The sequence below is a fragment of the Pelodiscus sinensis genome, chromosome 1, assembly GCF_049634645.1.
Source record: "Pelodiscus sinensis isolate JC-2024 chromosome 1, ASM4963464v1, whole genome shotgun sequence".
NCBI classification, from domain to species: domain Eukaryota; kingdom Metazoa; phylum Chordata; order Testudines; family Trionychidae; genus Pelodiscus; species Pelodiscus sinensis.
This window is the reverse complement of record NC_134711.1, coordinates 204,131,114-204,157,534: the sequence shown is the minus strand read 5'-3', so window position 1 is coordinate 204,157,534 and position 26,421 is coordinate 204,131,114. Positions and strand designations below refer to the sequence as shown.

At 51.6% G+C, this 26,421-nt stretch overlaps 2 protein-coding genes across 2 annotated transcripts; one reads left to right on the top strand and one right to left on the bottom strand.

The window, feature by feature from the left end:
- The first annotated feature begins 3,116 nt into the window (after window positions 1-3,116).
- On the top strand, window positions 3,117-4,766 carry LOC142826997 (uncharacterized). Its single transcript, XM_075920377.1, has 2 exons — window positions 3,117-3,946; window positions 4,142-4,766. Exons 1-2 carry the CDS (start codon window positions 3,397-3,399, stop codon window positions 4,702-4,704), a joined length of 1,113 nt encoding a protein of 370 aa, XP_075776492.1. The 5' UTR covers window positions 3,117-3,396; the 3' UTR covers window positions 4,705-4,766.
- Window positions 4,767-24,167: 19,401 nt separating this feature from the next.
- On the bottom strand, window positions 24,168-25,855 carry LOC142822385 (uncharacterized). Its single transcript, XM_075913283.1, has 2 exons — window positions 25,003-25,855; window positions 24,168-24,807 (listed from the first exon to the last, which is right to left on the bottom strand). Exons 1-2 carry the CDS (start codon window positions 25,550-25,552, stop codon window positions 24,335-24,337), a joined length of 1,023 nt encoding a protein of 340 aa, XP_075769398.1. The 5' UTR covers window positions 25,553-25,855; the 3' UTR covers window positions 24,168-24,334.
- Window positions 25,856-26,421: the final 566 nt, after the last annotated feature.

Genomic DNA, 26,421 nt, shown 5'->3' with positions numbered 1-26,421 from the left:
CTTCCTGCTGTGTAGACAACGCCAATAGCTGAAATAAGCTATTTTGACTTAAGCTATGCAATTGATGTAGCTCAAGTTGTTTAGCTTATTTTGGTTTTAGCCCTGCTGTGTAGACATGCCCTTAGATAAAATTATTTTCATAAGTATAAATATGTATTATATGTTTTATATTAAAATTACACCTAGTAAAGAAATCACTAACATGTACCTAATGGGTTGGAAGAATTTTAGAATGAAAGAACTTCTTGTATATAGGTTATATTATGCCAGACAAATTCAATAGCATCTTTTTGGGTATGTCTACACTACAGCGTTATTTTGAAATAACGCATCTACACACAAAATGCATTTTGAAATAACATTTTGCTGTTTTGAAACAGCGTGTCCACGCTGATTGGACACTGAATCTCATTTAAGGCCAGCTGGAACTGGTTCTGGCAGGGCAACAGGTTAGGAGTTACCTTGTGTGGCTGCTGCCTGAGGCTATCTGAGGCTCGTGCTTAAAGGGACCCCCTTGGACAGCCAGTTCTCAGGTTTCCCTGCTTGCTTGCCTACGTCGCTGAGGGACAGCAAAGCATTTTTTCTCTGTGTGCTCTGGTTGCCCTAACTCAGGATACCAGAGCACTCTCCAACAGGGATCCGGAGTGGCCCCTGGGTATTCTGCTGCTTTTGGACATGTTGCTACAAATCTGGCAGCACTTTCTGCAGGCTGCCTCACAGAAGCTGCAGCAACCCAACCCCAGGCCTTCTTCCAGACCCTCCTGGGGAATGTGGAGGAACGGCTGCAGCACCTGAATGCCGGCGTGCTCTTCTGTATCTGGCGTCTGGACACTAGCACCGAATGGTGGGACCACATAGTCCTGGAACGCTGGGGACACAACAATGGATCCAGAATTTCAGGATGAAGAAGGACACCTTCCTGGAGCTCTGCAATTGGCTCGCCTCTGCTCTGAGGTGACGGGACATGCATATGAGGCCCACCATTCCCTTCCACAAGCATGTTGTTATCGCCCTCTGGAAGATCTCCACACTGGATAGCTACCGATCTGTGGGGAACCAGTTTAGCATGAGGAGATCCACCATCGGGGCTGTGCTCATGCAGGTATGGCAATCTCGGGTGACTGTCCCATGAGGGGGGTGGAAGGACAGAATGGGCTGCCCTAGGGGAAGGGCAGGGTGGAGATGGTGTAAGTCCCCTCCCAGGGAGGATTTGTTCTGTCCCAGCCACACAAAGGCCTGCCTGCAATGGCCAGGGTTGCTGGGGGCTGTTCCTGGTACATGGGGGGAGTAGGGGATTAGAGGGGAGCAGAGGGAACTCTCAGGCAGCCTGCCGCCACTGTGATTGTCAGGCTTTGTGTGTCCTTCAGCAGGTGGTCAGGGTGATCAACACCGTCTTGCTCCACCGAATCATCAGCCTGGCAGATGTTGATGCCATCTTCGAGGGGTTTGGCACCCTGCGCTTCCCTAACTGGGAGGGGAGAGGGGGCTATCAACGGGACATACATCCCTATCCGTGCCCTGGACCACCAGGCCTCCATGTACATCAACCAGAAGGGATATTTTTCAGTGATCCTGCAGGCCATGACTGACCACCAGGGCCACTTTGTGGACATAAATGTTGGTTGGTTGGGCAAAGCACATGATGCACGGGTGTACCGCAACTCTTCCATGTGCCAGAAGCTGCACACCGGGACTTTCTTCCCTGACCACCACATCACGGTCAGAGATGTGAACATGCATGTCTGCCTGGTGGGGATGTGGCCTATCCCCTACAGCCCTGGCTGATGAAGCCCTACACTAGACACCTCAACCCATCCCGACAGGCATTTAATGCCAGGCTCAGCAGGGTCTGCATCATGGTTGAGGGTGCCTTCAGGTGGCTGAAGGCCCAATTTAGATGCCTCCTCGCCCACCTGGACCTCTCAGAGCGGCATATTCCACATGTGGTGGCAGCGTGCTATGTGCTGCACAATGCGTGTGAACAGAAGGGGAAGGCCTCCCTGCCATGCTGGGTGGCAGAGGCTGAGCACTTGGCCAGCCTGTATGTGCAGCCCTGCACAGCTGCCCTCCTGGAAACCCATCGAGGTGCTGTCTACATCCGGGAGGCCCTGTGAGAGAGCTTCTACATGGAGGACCGGTAACAGTGCTCTCTGGTCCACCCCACTGGGGGCTTGTGTCTCACTTCTTCTTCACATCCTTCCACTAAACCCTCCCTTCCCCCGGTTCCTTATGGAAAATAAAGACAGGGGTTTTTTTTTAACAAACTGAACTCTGTTTATTGAACCAAAATGGGTGGGAAATGAAACTTAGTGAGACTGGGGAAAGAAGGCAGGAGAGAAGAGGAGAAAGGCTGGCAGAGAGGAGGGGGAAACTTGGGAGGAGGGAGCTAGAAGGGGGAGAAAAGGGGAGGAAGGGGGAAGAGAAGGTCAGGGCTCAGGGTCAGAGAGGTGCTGGGGCTGCCAGCTCCCGCACATGGGTCGAGGGACCTCGGCATCCCCGTGGGTGTGTGGAGGATGTTGAGGGTGTGGAGGGGGAGAGGGAGTGAGAGGAGGAGCAATCACTGGGGAGGCAGCAGAGGCTGGAGCTGCAGGAGGCAGCATGCTTTGCACCAGGGTCTGGAGATGGGCACAGATGGCATTGCCCTGGGCAAGCTTCTCCTGCCATCTCTCCTGCTAGAGCTGCAGGTCTTCTTCGACCCAGAGGTCGAGGGTGCGGTGCAGGGCTTGCTGTGCTCCCAAGTGCTGTTGTTGGTATTTGTCCATTGGACGGGTGGGCCTGCGCAGCCCTCGGGTGCGGGAGGATGTCCTGGGAGGTGTGGTGCGCCCTCCACTTGCAGCTGGTCTGGCTGTGGAGAACAAGGACAAACAGTCAGTCATCCCTGAGGACACAGTGCCTGACACCCAGCCCCGCTTTGCAAAGTGAGGACGTCCGTTCCCCTTACCATCAGAGCCGATGTGCTTGAACACAGGCCATGTTTGGGATGTCCAGGGGCCCTGCTATCCCAGGGGGTATGTCTACACTAGAAAGTTAGTTCGAACTAACGTCCGTTAGTTCGAACTAACTTTCCTAGGCGCTACACTAGCGCTCCGTTAGTTCGAACTTAATTCGAACTAACGGAGCGCTTAGTTCGAACTAGGTAAACCTCATTTTACGAGGACTAACGCCTAGTTCGAACTAGCTAGTTCGAACTAAGGGCTGTGTAGCCCTTTAGTTCGAACTAGTGGGAGGCTAAGGCTTCCCAGGTTTCCCTGGTGGCCACTCTGGCCAACACCAGGGAAACTCTATTGCCCCCCTCCCGGCCCCGGAGCCCTTAAAGGGCCACGGGCTGGCTACTCACTTTGTGCCAGTTGCAAGGCTGCAAGCACCCGTGCCTGCACAGCCTGCACCTGCCACACCATGAGCCAGCCATCCGAGGGTTCCCAGCCCTCCACTGCTCCCCACGACCAGCCTGGCAGCTCCCGGGAGCCTGCCCGGGGGCGCAAAAGGCGGGCGCCCGCCTGGTCAAGTGCGGAGATCGTGGACCTCATCGAGGTTTGGGGGGAAGCCTCCAATGTCCACGATCTCCGCACTAGCCACCGGAACGCGGCCGTCTACGGACGCATGGCTGCCAGTCTGGCCGCCAGGGGCCACCAGCGCAGCCGGGAGCAGGTGCGCTGCAAAATTAAGGACTTGCGGCAGTCCTACTCCCGGGCCTGCCTGCCAGGGGCTGACCCGGAGGCCTGCCCCCACTTCCATGCCCTGGACCGCATCCTGGGGCCTCATGCCGTCCCTGCCCCCCGGGACGTGATTGACCCCGGGGCAGAGGGACCGCTCCTGGAGACGGAGGAGGAGGAGGAGGGCTCTGAGAGCCAGGAGCCTGCCGCCAGCCTTCCCAGGACCCGGGACCCCCGAGGCACCCCACAGAGCCGCTCGCCTGCATCATCAGAGGCCGGGGAGGCGTCCACCTGTGAGTACCCTCGTGTTCCCCTTATGTGTACGGGGGGCTGGGGCGAGAGGGAGCCCCGGGACCGTGCGCCTGGGCCTTGCCCACCACGGAGCAGCAGCTGGGGATCCTGCAGGGGCCCTGGCTTTGCAGAGGGGAGCTGGGTTTCACACACCTGGGCCCCTGGGGTAATTGACCGCTGGTCTTCTTGCACCACAGCTGCAGCACCGGGGCCTGCAGGGCGCACCACACCGCCTGCAGCAGCCGCCCGCGCCCGGGCAAGCAGGACAGCCAGGAACCAGGAGGACTACCAGAGGCGGCATCTCCGGTTCCTGGACCGACAGCTCCGTCTCCAGGACCACTGGGTCCAGGAGGACCTCAGGCTGCGCCAGAGGAGTCTGGAGGCCCTGGAGGAGCAGGGCCGTGCCCTGCGAGGCCACCTCCAGAGCCTGCTGGACCGCTTTCCATTTCCTCCTCCCCCTGCTCCCCCTTTTGCTCCCCCTCTTTCTCCCCCTCTTGCTCCCCCTGCTCCTCCTGCTCCTCCTGCTTCTGCTCCTGCTTCCTCCACACCCCCTGTCCTCTCTGCCCCCCCTCCACAACCATTCCCCACCGACGCCCCCGGACCCGCAGTGTGGCGAGACGGGAGAGGCAGCCGGACTCCCACCCCTGAGCTTTCCTTTCCCTTCCTCCCTTCCCTCCCCTCCCCTTCCAGCTCCCTCGTCCCAGGTTTCCCCCTCCCTTCTCCCACCTTCATTCCTCCCTCCCCCACCCCAGTTCTCTGAAATAAACAGACGTTTTTGTTTGAAAAACAGGTGTCTTTATTTGACAGTAGGTAGGGAGGGGAAAGGGGAAGGGGGGGGGTAGGGTGGAAGAGGGCCCCGGTGGGGCATGCAGGGAGAGGTCAGTCCTCCTCCTCCTCCACCTGGAAGCTCTCCCGCAGGGCTTCCCGGATCCGGATGGCCCCCCGCTGGACTTCCCGGACGGCGGCGGTGCGGGGCTGACCGTAGTGTCCAGCCATGCGGTCAGCCTCAGCCATCCAGGCTGGCAAGAAAGCCTCCCCCTTCCGCTAACACAAATTGTGGAGCACACAACATGCCGCCACCACGGGAGGGATGTTGTGCTCGGCCAGGTCCAGACGGGTGAGGAGGCATCGAAAGCGGGCTTTCAGTCGCCCGAAGGCCCCCTCCACCACGATGCGGGCCCTGCTCAGCCTGTTATTGAAGGCCTGGCGGGAGGGATTGAGGTGCCCCGTGTAGGGCTTCATGAGCCACGGCTGCAGTGGGTAGGCGGCATCCCCCACCAGGCAGACGGGCATGTCCACGTCTCCGACCCTGATGTGGCGGTCGGGGAAGAAGATCCCGTCCTGCAGCCGCTGGCACACGGAGGAGTTGCGGTATACCCGTGCGTCGTGTGCTTTGCCGGACCAGCCCACATTTATGTCCGTGAACTGTCCCCGGTGGTCACACACGGCCTGCAGGATGACGGAGAAGTACCCCTTGCGGTTCACGTACCGGGACGCCTGGTGTTCCGGGGCACGGATGGGGATGTGCGTCCCGTCGATGGCCCCCCCGCAGTTGGGGAAGCCGAGGGCGCTGAATCCCCGGATGACGGCATCCGGGTCGGCGAGGCGGACCACCCTGCAGAGCAGCACCCGGTTGATGGCCTTGACCACCTGCGGAGAGAGACACAGCAAAGCGTCAATCAGTGGGGCGCCCGGGTGGCTGGGAGCGTGCGTGTCCTGGCAGTGCCCCGCGCCCCACTCCCGGAAGCAACCCCCCTGGCGGTGTGTAGTACGGCCGGGACAGCCCGACCCCTCCGGTGCGGGGCGCCTTCGCCTCCTCCCGCCCCCCCCCCTTTGTCCCTGGGGCGGCCCATCCCCTCCTCGCAGCCCCCCTCCCCCCCGGCTCGGTGGCCGACGAGCGCCGTACCTGCATGAGCACTGCTCCGACAGTGGATCTCCCCACGCCGAACTGGTTCCCGACGGATCGGTAGCTGTCCGGCGTGGAGAGCTTCCAGAGGGCGATGGCCACACGCTTCTGGAGGGGGATGGCGGGCCTCATGCGAGTGTCCCTTCTTTGCAGGGCAGGGGCGAGCCACTCGCAGAGCTCCAGGAAGGTGTCCCTCCTCATCCTAAAGTTCTGGGTCCACTGTCGGTCGTCCCAGCGCTCCAGGACGATGCGGTCCCACCAGTCGCTGCTGGTGTCCAGACGCCAGATGCGGCGGGGCACGCCGGTGCCGGGGCGCCGCCGCGGCTCCTCCACGGCCCCCAGGGCGGCCAGGCGGAGAGGCAGGGGGCTGACATTCCCCAGGTGGTGCCAGGCAGCCTCGAGCCATTGCTGGCAGGCTTGCAGCAGCAAGTCCAGAACGTGCACCAGAAGGTGCAGGGCGAGCCGTGGCTCCATGTTGCCACCTGCGGCGGTCCCCCCCGAAGGGAAGCACCGACACAGACGGGCACAGAGACCGACGCTTTTCTGTCCCTCGGTGAGGTTGGCAAGCAAGCAGGAAAAGCTGAGAACCGGCTGTCCAGGGGGGTCCCTTTAAGCACGAGCCTCAGATAGCCTCAGACAGCAGCCACACAAAGCAACTGCTGACCTGATGCCCTGCCAGAACCGGTTTCAGCTGCCCTTAAATGCCCCCCTGCGTCCAATCAGTGTGGACGCGCTAGTTCGAACTAGCAAAACGTTAGTTCGAACTAGTTTTTAGTTCTAGATGCGCTAGTTCGAACTAGCTTAGTTCGAATTAACTAATTCGAACTAAGTTAGTTCGAACTAGCGCTGTAGTGTAGACGTACCCTGGGAGTGGTGCTGCCCTGAGACTGCGCCCATGCCCCTGTGCTGTATTTCGGTATGGCGGGGCGGGGAGAGGGGTTATGTCCCCCGCATCCTTGTAGGGGGGGTTTGTGGAGGGTGGTCATCCTATCATGTCCCACCCCCGGGTCAGGAGCATGTCATATCTCTCCACACACCCTTGTGGCTAACAGGCCCCTGTGTGTCAGTCAGCTGGGGCCACATGCCCAGGAGTGACACAGCATGTGCTTGCACGTGCAAAGGTTGCTGTGTGATCTGTGGCAAGCAAAGCCCAGGTGTGCAGTCCCTGATCCCCCACTCTACCTCCCCCACATAAGGGGACAGTGATGGCACTCACATGTTGCTTCCTCAGCCTCGGATGACACCTGGGATGGGTCTGCAGGGATGGCTCGGGGGTCCTGGCTCAGGTGGGTGGTGACTCTGGTATTCTTCTCCTCCTCCGTGCCATCATCAGTGTTCTCAACAAGGACGACATGGACTGGCTCTGCCCCAGAGTCAGGGCATGTCTACACTACAGCACTAATTCAAACTAACTTAATTTGAATTAGTTAATTTGAACTAAGCTAATTCGAATTAGTGCATCTAGACCTAAAAACTAGTTCGAATTAGCATTTTGCTAATTTGAACTAGCATGTCCACATTGAGTGGACCCTGAACCGAGGTTAAGGATGGCCGGAAGCAGTGCCTGCAGGGCATCAGATTAGGACTTAGAGCGTGGAGCTGCTGTCTCAGGCTAGCCGAGGGCTGTGCTTAAAGGGTCCCGACCCCCACCCCGGACAGACAGTTCTCAGGGGTTGCCTGCCTGCAAAGCAGTCCTGGCTTGGAGTGCCCTGAGTGCCCACACTCGGCACATCACAGCACTCGGTCATCAGCCCGGCTGCACTTGCCGCAGGCTGCCATCCGGGGGAGGGTCAATCGGGGGGCTGCAGGAGAGCTTCCACCCTGAGGAGCCCGAAGAGCCACCCCAGTCCTTCCCCATCGGGGGCTCGTACCCCATTCCTCCCTCACCTCCTTCCACTTATCCCTCCTTAGCCCCCCTTCCTGATGTACAAAATAAAGGACATGTGTGATCAAAAATAGAAACTGTCTTTATTGAACAAAACTGGGGGAGACTGGGAAAAGGAAGTGGGAGAGGGCAAGAGAGAGGGTGGGAGAGGGGAGGGCAACTAAAATGATCAGAGGTTTGGAACAGGTCCCATATGAAGAGAGGCTAAAGAGACTGGGACTTCTCAGTTTAGAAAAGAGGAGACTGAGGGGAGCTATGATAGAGGTCTGTAAAAGCATGAGTGGTGTGGAAAGGGTGCATACAGAAAAGTTCTTCATTAGTTCCCATAATAGAAGGACTAGAAGACACCAAATGAAATAAATGGGTAGCAGGTTTCAAACTAATAACAGAAAGTTGTTCTTCACAAAGCAAATAGTCAACCTGCGGAACTCCTTGCTGCAGGAGGCAGTGAAGGCTAGAACTAGAACAGAGTTTAAAGAGAAGTTAGATTAATTCATGGAGGTTGGGTCCATGGAGTGGTATTAGCCAGGGAGTAGAAATGGTGTCCCTGGCCTCTGTTTGTGGAAGGCTGGAGAGGGATGGCACGAGACAAATGGCTTGGTCACTGTCTTCGGTCCATCCCCTCCAGGGTCCCTAGGGTTGGTCGCTGTCGGCAGACAGGCTACTGGGCAGATGGACCTTTGGTCTGACCCAGGACGGCCATTGTAAGCTCAGGGCTCAGGGTCGGGGGTCTCAGTGGACCACCTTGATTTTCATGCACACCTGCTCCTGGGTGGCCAGGCTGGCAGCTCCCCTGCCCTAGACGGCCACTTCCCGGTGCCTAGTGCGGACATTGTGGATGAGGTCCACGGTGTCCGCACTAGACCAGGTGGGCGTCCACCTCTTGCGGACCCGGGCAGGCTCCCGGGTGCCGCCAGCCTGGTCCCGGGAAGAGGCGGAGCGCTGGGTGGCAGCAGGTGGCTGGTTCATGCCGTGCCAGGTGCAGGGTCTGCTGGCTGGGTGCTGGCAGGCTTGCACCTGGCACGGGCACCGTAGCCATTCCGTGCCCCTTTAAGGAGTCCGGGGCTGGGAGGGGGGCAGACGAGTTTCCCTGGTGGTGCCCAGAGTGGCCACCAGGGAAAGCTGGGGAGGGCTAGCCTCCCACTAGTTCAAATTAAGTGGCCACACAGCCCTTAATTCGAACTGCTTAATTCGAACTAGGCGTTAGTCCTCGTAGAATGAGGTTTACCTAGTTCGAATTAAGCGCTCCGCTAGTTCAAATTAAGTTCGAACTAGCGGTTTGTATGTGTAGCGCCTATCAAAGTTAATTCGAACTAACGTCTGTTAGTTCGAATTAACTTTGTAGTGTAGACATACCCTCAATGACTACGTGGGGGAATGAACTGTCCTGCTCCCCAGGATATGGTCCAGGGCATTGAAGAAGGAGCAGCTGTCTGTGTCTGCCCCTGCTTGGGAGCTGCCCTCTCTGGCCCTGGCATAGGCTTGCCGGCCATGCACAGCCGCATTCCTGCATCCCGTGTGGAGATCGTGGAGGTTGGTGGCATCCCCCAAAACCTCAATAGGGTCCATGATCTGCGCACGAGACCAGGAAGGCACCCGTCTCTTCTGGCCCCTGGTAGGCTCTTGGGAGCTGGAGGACTGCTCCCGAGGACTGCTGGAGGGCTGGCTGGTACTTTCTGGCTGGCTCATTTTGTGCCACTGGGTCAGGACAGCAGCACAGTAGCACAGGGCTGGCAGGCCCAGTGCTAGCCAAAAAAGCTCTGGGCAGACTCTACACCTTTACGAGCTCTGGGGTGGGGGGAAGCGGGAGGAAAGAAGAATTTTCCTGTTTGTGGCCAGAGCAGCCACCAGGGTACCCTGGGAAGGCTGGAGGCTGCCTATTTCAAAAAAGGCCCTATTCCCTGTCTACACAGTGCCTATTCCGAAATAGCTATTTCGGAATAGGCGCTATTCCTCATAGCATGAGATTTACAAATTTTGAAATAAGCCCTCCACTATTTTGAAATAATTTCAAAATAGCGGTTTGGCTGTGTAGATGCTAGCACAGCTATTTCAAAATAACTGCTGTTATTTCAAAATAACTTTGCTGTGTAGACATAACCTTTCAGTTTTATTGTATTTCACAAGTTGGGGGAGAAATGCTTTTATTTACTTACTGCTTTCTCCCCCCCTAACCAGGATGCCATAATTAATTACCTGTCTTTTCATCTCTAATTTCTGCAAGGTAAAAATTTCTGAAGGAAATAAAAAATTTCTGAAGGAAATAAAAAAAACAACCCAATGACATCCCCAGAGATGAATCAGAACCTATGACTCCAGGGATGGATTGCAAGTGGGTGCTGAAGAAAAACTTATGACACTCCTCCCTCCAAAGGCACTTATGCTTTTGTATTATTATTTAAATTATCAAAGTCAGTTTCAGGACAGCACAGCTTGGTGGGCCTGATCCTGAATCTGTGAAGTGATGGTTAATTTTTCTCACAGGTAACTCATGGGAGTTCTCAGAAAGTTCACTTCTCCCCTGTATGCCTCACCCCTAGCCAAAATTTTAATTGCTAGATTGGGAGCCCTCTTATCCCCATTCCTTTTCTTCTGGATAGCCCTCCTTGTACCCCCTTACCCTGCAGGCACCAGTCACCTATGGTTTTTATATTGTATTAATTGGGCACAAGATTAACCCACTTCATTTTAGCAGGTGTCACATGACCAGGATTCATCACCACATTTGGTCTGCTGGGTATGGGTACTGATGGGGAGTGTGATATGAACACTGACCAAGGCCCAGTTCAGCAAAGCACTTACACCTCTCCCTAACTTTAGCTACAAGCTTAAGTCTCACTGACATCATATTTCAAACCTGTGATGTACTGAGTACTTTGTCGGAATTGAAAGCTATCGCTTTAGGAGTGTTTGTGTATGTATGTATCCTGCTTGCAGACTACAGGATTCTGTAGGTAAGCATGAAAGCAGAAGGTTTGCAGACAGCCAACTAGAATAAATTTGGTGATTTTGCTAGTAGTCTGTTTTGCTTGGCTCTGATTTTGGGTTCATTACTATTGTGAATTCTAAGGAAAAAAACTAATGTTACATTGCAAATGTCCAGAAAAGTTGTTTATTTTATTGACTTCCCAATATGCTCCGAAAAACAACAATACGAGAAATCCATGAGACTCACAGGGTATGTCTACACTACCCGGCTAGTTCGAACTAGCGGGGGTAATGTAGTCATCCGCAGTTGCAAATGAAGCCCGGGATTTGAATTTCCCGGGCTTCATTTGCATGAAGCCGGCCGGCGCCATTTTTAAATGCCGGCTAGTTCGAACCCCGTGCCGCACGGCTAGACGTGGCATGGACTAGCTAGTTCGGATTAGGCTTCTAATCCGAACTAGCTGTACACCTCGTAGACATACCCACAGTGACTTACATTCTTTGCTGAATCAGGGCCTATATCAGGAAGAGGAACATCTACAATAAAATATTTAAAAATTAATTAACCATGAAACTTTAGTGAACTAGTGTGGTCTAGAGAGGATATTCATTTAAACAAGGATGGAGTTCAGATTCCTTTCATTCTAATATTTTCAAACATTGTCAGCTATTGACAAATAATCTATTTCAACGGGACTGTGATAAATGGCATCATCTTACAGACAGCACATAATGCATTTACTTTTAGAAGACTCTTGCTTAATAAGTGATCAGACTTAAAATTAAAAAATCATATTTGTAGATCAAAATATAACTTTTCTCATAAACCCTAGCAAAGTCATAGGTAAGGCTATGATTTACTCATGGGTGTTTTTAGTAAAAGTCACGGTCACTAAACATAAATTGAAAGCTTGTGAGCTTCCCAAAATTTGTATTATAAACACCACTGACCAAATCTTAGTTGGGATGCTGCTTAAGAGGGGTGTCTGCTGCTTTGGGGAAGGTTCCTGGGGTCAGTGGAACCAACTGCTGGGGATCTCCATTCAGAGGCTGTGCTGGTCATCTTCAGGACCCACCCACCACTGCTCTGGTCACCCCCAGGACAGCCACATCAGCCAGTGTTTGGGAAATTCTTGGTGCCAACTGCCCATGGCTGCCCAAGTAGCAGCTGGTGCAGCTGGCTCCAAAGTTACCCCAGCAGTGGCCAATGCAGCTGGCAGCAGAGCCTCTCCCACAGTGGCCAGTGTGGCTGTCTCTGGAGCCACTTTAGCAGCTTAGATCAGCCACACTGACCAGTGTAGAAATCATGGAGACCTAGTCATAGAGTATGTGTGGTTTCCAGCAGGAGGAGCCATGCTCACAGTAGCGCTCCTCAAGCCAACAAGCCAAAAATAGCAACCATGGCAGCATGGGTAGTTGCTCAGGTAGCTGTCCTAGTACATACCTACAAGGGTTAGGCAGGTTTGTACCCAGGGGTGGCCACTGTCACTTGAGTGTGCCCATACTACCACACTTCATTATGATATTTAGTGTGCTTGGGGGGAGCTAGTGCTTGATCTGGGGTTTTTCCCTGACTCCAACAGACTACACAGAAACAATGAATTTTGGTGATGCTGTTTCAGTGACACATTAACGATAGAAATAAACAAGAATTGATGAGTCTTAAAACGTTAATTGGGATGCCATTTGCTGAAATGGGAGTAAAGTTATATGGCTAAACAAACAATATTTTATCATGATTTGAAAAAATTATTTTTCCAGCACTGACATTGTGCTCAACCATGCAGTAAATGTGGGTTATTTACAATTTTTCCACAGGAAAAATAATAATAATTATGTTTGAGAATTGGGAAGCAGCACATTGTTAACTAAGATCTACAATGGCCAATACGGTGGCCAGTTTTGAAGGGCCAACAACTGGCTTAAAATCTAAGTTGCTAAATACCTTTGCAATATCCCTCAAAGTGGCTGCAGAAATGAGTAAAAGCCCTAGAAAGTGACATAATTCCTGCAGTAGAAGTGTACCTGTGTTAGTCCCAGGATGTCAGCAAGATAAGGTGGGTGAGATAATATCTTTTATTGGACCAAACTATTGGTCAGGGAGACTAGCTTTTGAGCTTCACTCAGCTCTTCTTCAGGTCTGCAAATTTACTCACTCAGATAATTTGGCCTTTCAGAGTTACTTGAAGTCAAACAGTATCTAATTACAAGTGGTTTTTTTTACTAATTCAGTAAGATTGAGGAAGGAGATAGTAGAGCTTCACATCATCTCAAATCATTGATCATTGCCCAGTTAGTTCTATTTTAAGCCCCATGACTTATTTTTTTTTCCTGTGGAGAAAAACATTGGCTATTGATATTATCAAGCATTTCTGACATTTGTCAGGAATGTGTGGCTTAACAGTAGAAGATAAAATTCAGTAAAACTAATTTCTCTAGTATTGCCCCATATATCAGGGTAAGGTTTTGTCACCTAGTACACTTGAAGAAAATAAAATAATAATAAAAAGTCGAGAAAGTTAAACATCTTCCACTTTAGACAGATAAGATAGGTGAGGTAATATATTTTACTGGTCAATTTCTGTCGGTGTAAGGTTCAAGCCACATAATACTCTTCTTTAGGTGTAGAGAAGGAAGAAGAGTGTCCATTTTAGCTTCCTATTTCATTACCTGTTATTAGACATAACATAAAGAAGGGGTAGGAAACATGGGCAGTGGGTATAAGAGGTGGGGAAAGGACTCTCCAACTCTAGAAAGCAAACTGCTTCAGCACTGCTCTCCAGATGCGCTGAGGCTGGGGATACAATAGGTCACCTGCCTTCCCTGTGCTCCAGGATTGGTCTGGAGGCTTGTCCCTGTGGAGGGGGGACTGGGCTCACACGGGGGGAAGGGCCTTGGGCAGAAGAGATGGGTCTGGGGGCTTGCATCCCCCAGCCCTATGTTCACCCACCACCCATGGTAGGGATCCTCTGGTGTGCAGTTCATCGGGGTTAGCTGCTGGTGGGCTTCAGACGGTTTCTTTACCAGAGCATCCGCAGGCACAGAACCCTGCAGCACCCATTGGCTGAAGCTCACCATTCCTGGACAATGGGAGGTGTGGGAAGTGTCAGCCCAGCCTGCACTACTAACACCAGTCTGTTCCCTTTAGCAACAAGCTTGAATGATTTCCCCTCTTTTACAAATAGGATGGTCTCCAGCACAGCACATTGCAATGTCTCTGATAATGGGTAAATAATAAACCCTCTTAATTATCAGAAGAGCCTTGCTGGAGCTTGCAAGCCCACTCACAATAATTAGCCGGTATGAACAGGAGTTTACTACTGTATATTTCCAGGAGTGTGGTCCTGGCTTCTCTTCATGCCGCTTATCTGCTCTGTTGTGGCTGCTAATTGCTATTACTATGGTTGATACTTATATTTAAAACTACTCATTGACAATTATAAGGCAATTATATCTCAATTCAATACATACATTTGTAATTATTATTCATTATTATGAACATTTGAGGACTAAATCAGTTCCTTGCCTCCACTGGCATGATGCCAATTAAGCAGGTTCTAAATACAATAGCGATGCCTGAAATATAGTAAATTTATCAATTGCAACCTTTTTCATATTCTTCTGCATATTATCTCACATAAGGCTCAACTTGTGATTTTCCCCATCATTAGTAATTATTATTATTGATTATTAATTAAAGAATGTAACAGCGAGAAGTGTGCTGTATTGAGGACAGTGTTGGAACTACATTTTATTCCTTTAAAAGTGTGGGATGTTTCATGGTCCTGCTGGCAGGCCAGGGGGCTCTGTAGTGAAGCATGCAATTGGAATCAGCTTAGAACGAACTAAATGGCAGACACATGCAGGCTACCGAGTCTGTGAGCGAGTGTACTTGCCTCAGATATGCAAGATAGATTTTAAATGGCAGATACATGGACCTGGAAAGAACTAGTACAGAGCAAAATGTGGTGAATTATGCCTCTGTGTCTTGTGAATTGTGCCTACCTTTTGTCTTTCTGTTTTTGTTTACTATGTTTTATTTTTCCAGATTCTAAAAATAAAAGCGCTGGAACTTTCCAACGTATATAACTTCTCTGTATGTATGCTATTAGCATAATAGCCCACAGTACCTTGTGCCAAGACTCCTATACATTCTACAATACCCCAATATGCCCAGCCTTAACACACAAGTAGCTATACTTTGGCCATAACTGCTAACAGACCCCGACTGCTGTGCTGTTTCTCCAGGGGGTAGAGGCCCCTGTTACCATTCTTGAGAGGGAACTGGGATTCCATATCATTGTTTTTGTCTCTCTTTGAGCAGAAGCCATCTGCCAGCCACAGCCCTGCCTAATCAGGGGCAGAGCCACAGTGCAGGCCAGAACCATAGGGAACCCATGTAATGGTGTGCCTGGGGCTTTGGATTGTCTTAATCCAGTCCTGCTAGCAGTGCTAACAATCACTTAAAGGAGTGCAAAACATGTTAATCCAAACACAAAGGTGACCACAGACAGTGTTTAATTGAAGGGACCACCCAAGACAGCTGCTCTAAAGATAGCTGGTACATGCTTATTTCCCTAGCCATCTCCAGAAACATTTCTTAGAGTGTGTACCTCATCACAGCCATACAGGATTTTCTTACCAAAGAGCATCTGATAATGTATGGTTCTTGCTCGTCTCCCATATATGCTCAGGTTCAACAGACACATTTAGAGTTTACTTTCGTTTGTATTTAAGTGGCTGTTAAGTAGAATACAGATGTTACATAGTTACAACCAGTCTTATTATTTAAACAGAGAGCCCTATGTATATACGTCAAGACAAGTATACTTATATGAAGTTTCAGCTCCCCTAATGTGGATGTGTTACCTCGATTTAGAGCCAGGGAGCACTAGGGAGTGATTATTTTGAATGGCCCTAGAGAGGAGCTATTTTGAAATAGCAGCAGTGGAGCATCCACACTATAGCTATTTTGAAATAGCAATTTTGGAAGAGGTATTAATCCTTGTGGAATGAGGTTTTCAGATGTCAGAATAAACCGTCCGTTATTTCAAATTTATTTTGAAATAACAGAATTGCTGTGTAGAAGCATCACATGAAACATGCAAAATATTTATTGGGTGATCTCTTAAAAAACCTCACTGTTTATCTTTGCTTTTCTATTTTTCATTTTGTGTGGGTTCTCCCCCTTTCATTTTATAATTCCCACTTTCATCTCCACTGTTCTTTCTCATTTACAAAATCAAACATTTTAAAAAAGAAAGTACAATGAATAGGATGACTGCATTGGATGCATATTTCTAATCTAAAGAGTACTTTATATTAGCCTCATATTAATTCTTCAATCACCAAGGGTACGTCTAAACTACATGGCTCTGTCGACGGAGCCATGTAGATTTGTTGTTTCGGCAAAGGCAAATGGAGCCGCGATTTAAATGATCGCGGCTTCATTTAAATTTACATGGCTGCCGCGCTGAGCCGACAAACAGCTGATCAGCTGTTTGTCCGCTCAGCGCGCTAGTCTAGATGCTCTCCTGCTGACATCAAAGCCCTTTATCGGCAGCCCCGGTGAACCTCATCCCACGACGAATAACGGGGCTGCCTACAAAGGGCTTTGATGTCGGCAGGGGAGCGTCCAGACTAGCGTGCTGAGCAGACAAACAGCTGATCAGCTGTTCGTCGGCTCAGCGCGGCAGCCATGTAAATTTAAATGAAGCCGCAATCATTTAAATCGCGGCTTCATTTGCCTTTGCCTATGTGTCTAATCTACACGCCTCTGACGACAGAGGCATGTAGTCTAGACACAGCCCAAGTGAAAACCAAGTGCCATCAGTGGAACTGGAGAAATAATAGAGCAAGATATAATGTAACCAAGTTTCTAAGAGAATTGCAATTGTAGAGAGATTCAAGTCCTTACTATAGACTGACAACGTCCAGTTCTTATTCTTTTTTTTTTTAATTATTGCTTCTCATTTTTTTGGGTCTCCCTTCCACACTCTCCCTTTTTTTTTTTTTTTTGAAGTGGGATTTTAAAATATGACATCTAAAACTGAACACAGTACTACATATGAGGTCTTAGGAAGGTTCAAATACATCAGACCAATCATCTTTCAGGTTTTTTGTGTCTTCATTGTTATACAAAACAACTTATTTGCCTTTTTTGAAGCTGTACATAGATCCCCTATATTACAAACTGATTGGAGAGGGAAGAATACACAAAATGTAAAAAGTTATAAACTTGAACATCTCCTAGTCACAACAGGTACAGTGCAAAATTTTCAGTGTGGTGCACTGCATTTTTTTTTCTTCTTCTGAAAAGTGATTTCCAATATTCTTAAGGAATGTGAAAGGATGTTGTTCTTTATTTGTATCCCTTTCATTGTTGCCTATTAAGCAGGTATTGCCAACAAAAATAACCACCTTGCTTGATGTTAATCTTTATTATACGGGCCACTCAACAAATGGCAAGGATTGATTGATTTTCTTACTTATCCCTAGCAGGAAACCATACTAGATTAGAAAGCCGAGTTACATTGACAAAGAATGGGTGGGAAAAAGCTTAAGATGTTTCTTAACAATATAGAAGAAAATCAGAAGCTTTTTCTTTTCAACAATAAATCTGGTATCTATCATAGGCTCTATGTTTTAATGATAAACAAATTTATATCATGTGAGGGCAGGCTGTTGCTACTGCAGAAGACAAATTGATAACAATGATGAACAGTGGTCAACCTACATGAGAAGTTACAACATTATAGATCCAGCCTATATTTAAATTGATGGCTAGAATTGTCTGGAAACTAGGGGTTAGTTCGAATTCACTTTGATAGGTGCTACACTAGCGCTCCGCTAGTTCGAACTTAATTTGAACTAGCGGAGCGCTTAGTTTGAACTAGGTAAACCTCATTCTACGAGGACTAAGCCTAGTTCGAACATACTAGTTCAAATTAAGGGGTGTGTAGCCCCTTAATTCGAACTAGTGGGAGGCTAGCCCTCCCCAGATTTCCCTGGTGGCCACTCTGGGAAACTCTATTGCCCCCCTCCCGGCCCCGGACCCCTTAAAGGGGCACGGGCTGGCTACGGTGCCCGTGCCAGGTGCAAGCCTGCCAGCACCCAGCCAGCAGACCCTGCACCTGGCATGGCTCGAGCCAGCCACCCGATGCCCCCCAGCCCTTCCCCTCTTCCTGGGACCAGGCTGGCAGCTCCCGGGAGCTTGCCCGGGACCGCAAGAGGTGGGCACCCACCTGGTCTAGTGCGGACATCGTGGACCTCGTCCACAATGTCCACACTAGGCACAGGAAAGTGGCCATCTAGGGCAGGATAGCTGCCAGCCTGGCCACCCAGGAACAGGTGTGCATGAAAATTAAGGTGGTCCACTGAGACCCCCGACCCTGAGCCCTGAGCTTACAATGGCCGTACTGGGTCAGACCAAAGGTCCATCTAGCCCAGTAGCCTGTCTGCCAACAGCGGCCAACCCTAGGGACCCTGGAGGGGATGGACTGAAAACAGTGACCAAGCCATTTGTCTCATGCCATCCCTCTCCAGCCTTCCACAAACTTTGGGCAGGGACACCACTCCTACCCCCTGGCTATTACCACTCCATGGACCCAACATCCATCAATTTATCTCATTTCTCTTTAAACTCTGTTATAGTTCTAGCCTTCACAGCATCCTGCAACAAGGAGTTCCACAGGTTGACTATTTGCTTTGTGAAGAAGAACTTTCTGTTATTAGTTTGAAGCCTGCTACCCATTCCTTTCCTTTGGTGTCCTCTCGTCCTTCTTTATGGGAACTAATGAAGAACTTTTCTGTATGCACCCTACCCACGCAACTCCTGCTTTTAGAGACCTCTATCCTGTCCCTCCTCCGTCCCCTCTTTTCTAAGCTGAAAAGTCCCAGTCTGTTTAGCCTCTCTTCATATGGGACCTGTACCCAACCCCTGATCATTTTAGTTGCCTTCCCCTCTCCCAGCCTCTCTCTTCCCCTCTCCCACCTTCTTTTCCCAGTCTCCCCCAGTTTTGTTCAATAAAGAGAGATTCTATTTTGGAAGACACGTTATCTTTACTTTGTACATCAAGAAGAGGGGCTAGGGAAGGGTAAGTGGAAGGAGGTGAGGGAGGAATGGGGTACGAGCCCCCGATGGGGAGGACTGGGCTGGCTCTGCAGGCTTCTGGGGGTGGAAGCTCTCCTGCAGCCCCCCAATTGTCCCCTCTCCCCAGATGGCAGCCTGCGGCAAGTGCAGCCGGTCTGATGGCTGAGTGCTGTGATGTGCCCAGTGTGAGTACTCAGGGCACTCCAAGCCAGGACTGCTTTGGAAGCGGGGCACCCCTGAGAACTGTCTGTCCGGGGTGGGGGTTGGGACTCTTTAAGCACAGCCCTCGGCTAGCCTGAGGCAGCAGCTCCACGCTCTAAGTCCTCATCTGATGCCCTGCAGGCACTGGTTCCGGCCATCCTGAACCCCGGTTCAGGGTCCACTTAATGTGGACATGCTAGTTCGAATTAGAAAAACGCTAATTCAAACTAGTTTTTTAGTCTGGATCCATTAGTTCGAATTAGCTTAGTTCGAATTAACTAATTCGAACTAAGTTAGTGCGAATTAGCGCTGTAGTGTAGACATACCCTCGATTTCTCATTCTATGGAGAATTCAAAAGACAATAAAAGTTTCTCCAAAATGGAACAAATGAAATGTTGATAGTTTCTGAAGAATGGGGATTCTAAAATTTCATTTCTACATTCTTTCAATTTGTTGAGGGTCCCTGAGATTGTCTAGATTCCTGGTAGCCTGAAAGATGGGGAGCTCAGTGGCTTGGGGAAGTGGAAGTTGGACCAAGTTTTTGGATGGACAAAGAGCTTAGAAGTCTTGGGATTCCCAACTCTGAGACAGGCCACTTGGTTTGCTGTTCTGGAATTGGAAACCTCAGAAATTGGGAGCCTGGACTGCTGAGGAGCCATGAGCTTGGAAGGCCAGGGTTCCCAGGAGCCCCATTATGTAGGCTGCCAAGGAGCTGGGCCAAGGAGCAGGCAGTCAACCAGATTCTGATTGGAATTTAATGAAAATATCTCCTGTGAATTTTTGTGAATTGTCATTTGTCCATGGAAAAAACATTCCATTAGAAACTTTCCAGATCTATTGGTATCCTAGTGATGAAAGCCTGTCTCAGCACATAAACAGTCCTCTGAATCAACTAGACCTCTGGCACATGTTTCTTATTTAAGTGAGTTTGCTTCCCAAGTGCTTGCTTCCATCCACCTGATTCTACCAACAGTGCATACGTTTGTAAAGAGAATGTTTTCTCATTAGTGTCCAGCTTTTTGCATGCCTTAAGTTGGTAACAACACCTTGAAAATGCATGTTACTTGTATTGTTCCTCCTGGAAGCTGAGAATCTCCTGAGACTTCATTCTGCTAATCACAAAGGGGATTTCAGTGGTATTCACTGCTGCTGGGAAGTCAGTTATGCGCTGTGCTTCAAGATGATTCTGACAGGGACATCTTGTTTTGAATTTCTGTGAAAGTGTTAGAACACACTGTTTCTGCTTCCCCAAAGAGCAATAATGAAGCACAAAATTATTTTATAAACGAAGATCTTCACATAAATTCTGTGACTCTGCAGAGAGATATTGATTTTCTGAAACCTATGCTTCATGGCTTATGAAACATTTGTGAAGACTAAAAAATCACAGTGAAAATTAACAGCATGTACTGTAGGCAGTGCAAGAGCTGTATCTTTCTATCATTTCTATTTTCCCTTTATGTGCTCCTGTTGTGCAGAAGGCACAAAGAATCCAAAGTTTTAGTGGCATATTTCCTAGCATAGTTTTATCTCTTATTTTGAGACCGGATATCTTGAGAGAAAAGAACATATCATGTGTTTCATATAGAAAATATCATCATATACCTTTTCTGGGTTGTTTTGATGACTCAGTATATATTCCAATGAAGAAAATAGCTTAAATGCAATATTGAGACTGAGCTATCAAAAGCTTAACAATGAAAACAGGCCGAGTTAAAAGTGGAAATCCATTCTTAATTCTTCCAAATGAAACTACACTGTCTCCTTAAAAGCCTCCCCACAGCTACTCGGGAACAAATCCTCACAGAATCACCTTCTGACCCCCGACCAAAGATCCATAGATCCAAAGATCCATAAACCTGGGCACCCCGGACGTCCCATCATCTCTGGTATTGGCACGCTCACTACTGGTCTATCCAGCTATGTAGACACTCTTCTCAAACCCTTCGTAACCAATACCCCCAGCTATCTCCGAGACACTACTGACTTACTAAGGAAACTACAAAACATCGATAACCTCCCCAATAATACCATCCTTGCCACCATGGATGTAGAAGCTCTATATACCAACATCCCACATGAAGACGGATTACAAGCAATTAGAAACACTATCCCAGAGGACACTACTGCCAACCTGATAGCAGACCTATGTAACTTTGTTCTCACCCACAATTATTTCCAGTTTGAGAACAACTTATACCTCCAGATCAGCGGCACAGCCATGGGTACATGCATGGCCCCACAGTATGCTAACATCTTTATGGCTGACCTAGAACAACGTTTCCTCAACTCCTGTCCCCTTTCACCCCTCCTCTACCTACGGTACATCGATGACATCTTTATGATCTGGACGCATGGCCAAGAAACACTGGAGATATTCCACAGAGATTTCAACAACCTACACCCCACCATCAACCTCAGCCTGGACCATTCTACACGAGAGATCCACTTCCTGGACACCACCGTACAAATCAACAATGGAAAATTAGACACCACTCTCTACAGAAAACCCACCGACTCATACTGTTACCTACATGCATCCAGCTCCCATCCAGAACACGCCACACGATCCATCGTCTATAGCCAAGCCCTTCGATACAACCGCATCTGCTCTAATCCCACTGACAGAGACCAGAAGCTTCAGGATCTCTACCAAGCATTTATAAATCTCAACTACCCACCCAGAGAAATAAAAAAGCAAATTGAAAGAGCCAGACGAATACCTAGAAACCATCTACTTCAAGACAGACCCAAGAAAACCAACAATAGAACACCACTTGTCATCACCTACAACCCCCAACTGAAACCTGTCCAACACATTATCAATAAACTACAGCCTATATTGGAACAGGATACCATACTCAAAGAGGCTCTGGGAGACAGACCCATAGTCTCCTATAGACAACCACCTAACCTCAAGATGATTCTTACCAACCACCACAGGACATACCACACTAATACCAACCCTGGTACCTTCCCTTGCAACAAACCCCGTTGCCAGCTTTGTCCACATATTCATTCTGCTGATACCATTATTGGACCTAACCAAGTGAGTTATAAGATCAAGAACACATATTCCTGCGCATCCAGAAATATAATCTATGCTATCATGTGCCGAAAGTGTCCATCTGCTATGTACATTGGACAAACATCTCAGACACTTCGCCAAAGGATTAATGCCCACAAAACAGATATCAGACAAGATCACAAAGAGAAAACAGTTTCTTGCCACTTTAACCAGAAAGGACACTCTCTAAGGGTACGTCTACACTACAGCGCTAGTTCGAACTAACTTAGTTCGAATTAGTTAATTCGAACTAAGCTAGTTCGAACTAGCGCATCTAGAACTAAAAACTAGTTCGAACTAGCGTTTTGCTAGTTCGAACTAGCGCGTCCACACTGATTGGACGCAGGGGGGCATTTAAGGGCAGCTGAAACCGGTTCTGGCAGGGCATCAGGTCAGCAGTTGCTTTGTGTGGCTGCTGTCTGAGGCTATCTGAGGCTCGTGCTTAAAGGGACCCCCCCTGGACAGCCGGTTCTCAGCTTTTCCTGCTTGCTTGCCAACCTCGCCGAGGGACAGCAAAGCGTCGGTCTCTGTGCCCGTCTGTGTCGGTGCTTCCCTTCGGGGGGGCCGCCGCAGGTGGCAACATGGAGCCACGGCTCGCCCTGCACCTTCTGGTGCACGTTCTGGACTTGCTGCTGCAAGCCTGCCAGCAATGGCTCGAGGCTGCCTGGCACCACCTGGGGAACGTCAGCCCCCTGCCTCTCCGCCTGGCCGCCCTGGGGGCCGTGGAGGAGCCGCGGCGGCGCCCCGGCACCGGCGTGCCCCGCCGCATCTGGCGTCTGGACACCAGCAGCGACTGGTGGGACCGCATCGTCCTGGAGCACTGGGACGACCGACAGTGGACCCAGAACTTTAGGATGAGGAGGGACACCTTCCTGGAGCTCTGCGAGTGGCTCGCCCCTGCCCTGCAAAGAAGGGACACTCGCATGAGGCCCGCCATCCCCCTCCAGAAGCGGGTGGCCATCGCCCTCTGGAAGCTCTCCACGCCGGACAGCTACCGATCCGTCGGGAACCAGTTCGGCGTGGGGAGATCCACTGTCGGAGCAGTGCTCATGCAGGTACGGCGCTCGTCGGCCACCGAGCCGGGGGGGAGGGGGGCTGCGAGGAGGGGATGGGCCGCCCCAGGGACAAAGGGGGGGGCGGGAGGAGGCGAAAGCGCCCCGCACCGGAGGGGTCGGGCTGTCCCGGCCGTACTACACGCCGCCAGGGGGGTTGCTTCCGGGAGTGGGGCGCGGGGCACTGCCAGGGCACGCACGCTCCCAGCCACCCGGGCGCCCCACTGATTGACGCTTTGCTGTGTCTCTCTCCGCAGGTGGTCAAGGCCATCAACCGGGTGCTGCTCCGCAGGGTGGTCCGCCTCGCCAACCCGGATGCCGTCATCCGGGGATTCGGCGCCCTCGGCTTCCCCAACTGCGGGGGGGCCATCGACGGGACGCACATCCCCATCCGTGCCCCGGAACACCAGGCGTCCCGGTACGTGAACCGCAAGGGGTACTTCTCCGTCATCCTGCAGGCCGTATGTGACCACCGGGGACAGTTGACGGACATAAATGTGGGCTGGTCCGGCAAAGCACACGACGCCCGGGTGTACCGGAACTCCTCCGTGTGCCAGCGGCTGCAGGACGGGACCTTCTTCCCCGACCGCCACATCAGGGTCGGGGACGTGGACATGCCCGTCTGCCTGGTGGGGGATGCCGCCTACCCACTGCAGCCCTGGCTCATGAAGCCCTACACGGGACACCTCAATCCCTCCCGCCAGGCCTTCAATAACAGGCTGAGCAGGGCCCGCATCGTGGTGGAGGGGGCCTTCGGGCGACTGAAAGCCCGCTTTCGATGCCTCCTCACCCGTCTGGACCTGGCCGAGCACAACATCCCTCCCGTGGTGGCGGCATGTTGTGTGCTCCACAATTTGTGTGAGCGGAAGGGGGAGGCTTTCTTGCCAGCCTGGATGGCTGAGGCTGACCGCATGGCTGGACACTACGGTCAGCCCCGCACCGCCGCCGTCCGGGAAGCCCAGCGGGGGGCCATCCGGATCCGGGAAGCCCTGCGGGAGAGCTTCCAGGTGGAGGAGGAGGAGGACTGACCTCTCCCTGCATGCCCCACCGGGGCCTTCTTCCACCCTACCCCCCCCTTCCCCTTTCCCCTCCCTACCTACTGTCAAATAAAGACACCTGTTTTTCCAACAAAAACGTCTGTTTATTTCACAGAACTGGGGTGGGGGAGGGAGGAATGAAGGTGGGAGAAGGGAGGGGGAAACCTGGGACGAGGGAGCTGGAAGGGGAGGGGAGGGAAGGGAGGAAGGGAAAGGAAAGCTCAGGGGTGGGAGTCTGGGTGCCTCTCCCGTCTCGCCACACTGCGGGTCCGGGGGCGTCGGTGGGGAATGGTTGTGGAGGGGGGGGCAGAGAGGACAGGGGGTGTGGAGGAAGCAGGAGCGGAAGCAGGAGGAGCAGGAGGAGCAGGGGGAGCAAGAGGGGGAGCAAGAGGGGGAGCAGGGGGAGCAAGAGGGGGAGCAAGAGGGGGAGCAGGGGGAGGAGGAAATGGAAAGCGGTCTAGCAGGCTCTGGAGGTGGCCTCGCAGGGCACGGCCCTGCTCCTCCAGGGCCTCCAGACTCCTCTGGCGCAGCCTGAGGTCCTCCTGGACCCAGTGGTCCTGGAGACGGAGCTGTCGGTCCAGGAACCGGAGATGCCGCCTCTGGTAGTCCTCCTGGTTCCTGGCTGTCCTGCTTGCCCGGGCGCGGGCGGCTGCTGCAGGCGGGGTGGTGCGCCCTGCAGTCCCCGGTGCTGCAGCTGTGGTGCAAGAAGACCAGCGGTCAATTACCCCAGGGGCCCAGGTGTGTGAAACCCAGCTCCCCTCTGCAAGGCCAGGGCCCCTGCAGGATCCCCAGCTGCTGCTCCGTGGTGGGCAAGGCCCAGGCGCACGGTCCCGGGGCTCCCTCTCGCCCCAGCCCCCCGTACACATAAGGGGAACACGAGGGTACTCACAGGTGGATGCCTCCCCGGCCTCTGATGATGCAGGCGAGCGGCTCTGTGGGGTGCCTCGGGGGTCCCGGGTCCTGGGAAGGCTGGCAGCAGGCTCCTGGCTCTCAGAGCCCTCTTCCTCCTCCTCGGTGTCCAGGAGCGGTCCCTCTGCCCCGGGGTCAATCACGTCCCGGGGGGCAAGGACGGCATGAGGCCCCAGGATGCGGTCCAGGGCATGGAAGTGGGGGCAGGCCTCCGGGTCAGCCCCTGGCAGGCAGGCCCGGGAGTAGGACTGCCGCAAGTCTTTAATCTTGCAGCGCACCTGCTCCCGGCTGCGCTGGTGGCCCCTGGCGGCCAGGCTGGCAGCCATGCGTCCATAGACGGCCGCGTTCCGGTGGCTAGTGCGGAGATCGTGGACATTTGAGGCTTCCCCCCAAACCTCGATGAGGTCCACGATCTCCGCACTTGACCAGGCGGGCGCCCGCCTTTTGCGCCCCCGGGCAGGCTCCCGGGAGCCGCCAGGCTGGTCGTGGGGAGCAGTGGAGGGCTGGGAGCCCTCGGATGGCTGGCTCATAGTGTGGCAGGTGCAGGCTGTGCAGGCACGGGTGCTTGCAGCCTTGCAACTGGCACAAAGTGAGTAGCCAGCCCGTGGCCCTTTAAGGGCTCCGGGGCCGGGAGGGGGGCAATAGAGTTTCCCTGGTGTTGGCCAGAGTGGCCACCAGGGAAACCTGGGAAGCCTTAGCCTCCCACTAGTTCGAACTAAAGGGCTACACAGCCCTTAGTTCGAACTAGCTAGTTCGAACTAGGCGTTAGTCCTCGTAAAATGAGGTTTACCTAGTTCGAACTAAGCGCTCCGTTAGTTCGAATTAAGTTCGAACTAACGGAGCGCTAGTGTAGCGCATAGGAAAGTTAGTTCGAACTAACGTCCGTTAGTTCGAACTAACTTTCTAGTGTAGACATACCCTGAATGACTTAGCCACCTGCATTCTGCTACAAAGACCTTTTACATCTGCACTTGAAAGGGAATCCTCTGAACTGTCATTCATGTTAAAATTCGACACTTGCCAACAAGGACTTAACAAGAATTTGAACTATCTCACCCATTACCAAGACAGTTTCCCCAATTATCACCTGTAATACCATTAACTCACAAACATCCCACTCTCCCTACCTTTAATATCATCAATTCACAGACACTTACCTTCCTTCCTCCCCCTCCGCCCCCCCCGCATCCCCCTTCTGTTCTGCAATGTGATTTGTCCTTTTCATATTTGTTCATTTTTTTAATTGTATCCTTTGGTATATATGGTTGTGACTACTTTCTTCCACTATTTGATCTGAGGAAGTGGGTCTGGCCCACGAAAGCTCATCATCTAATAAACCATCTTGTTAGTCTTTAAAGTGCTACATTGTCCTGCATTTTCCTTAATTCTTCCCTTCTTG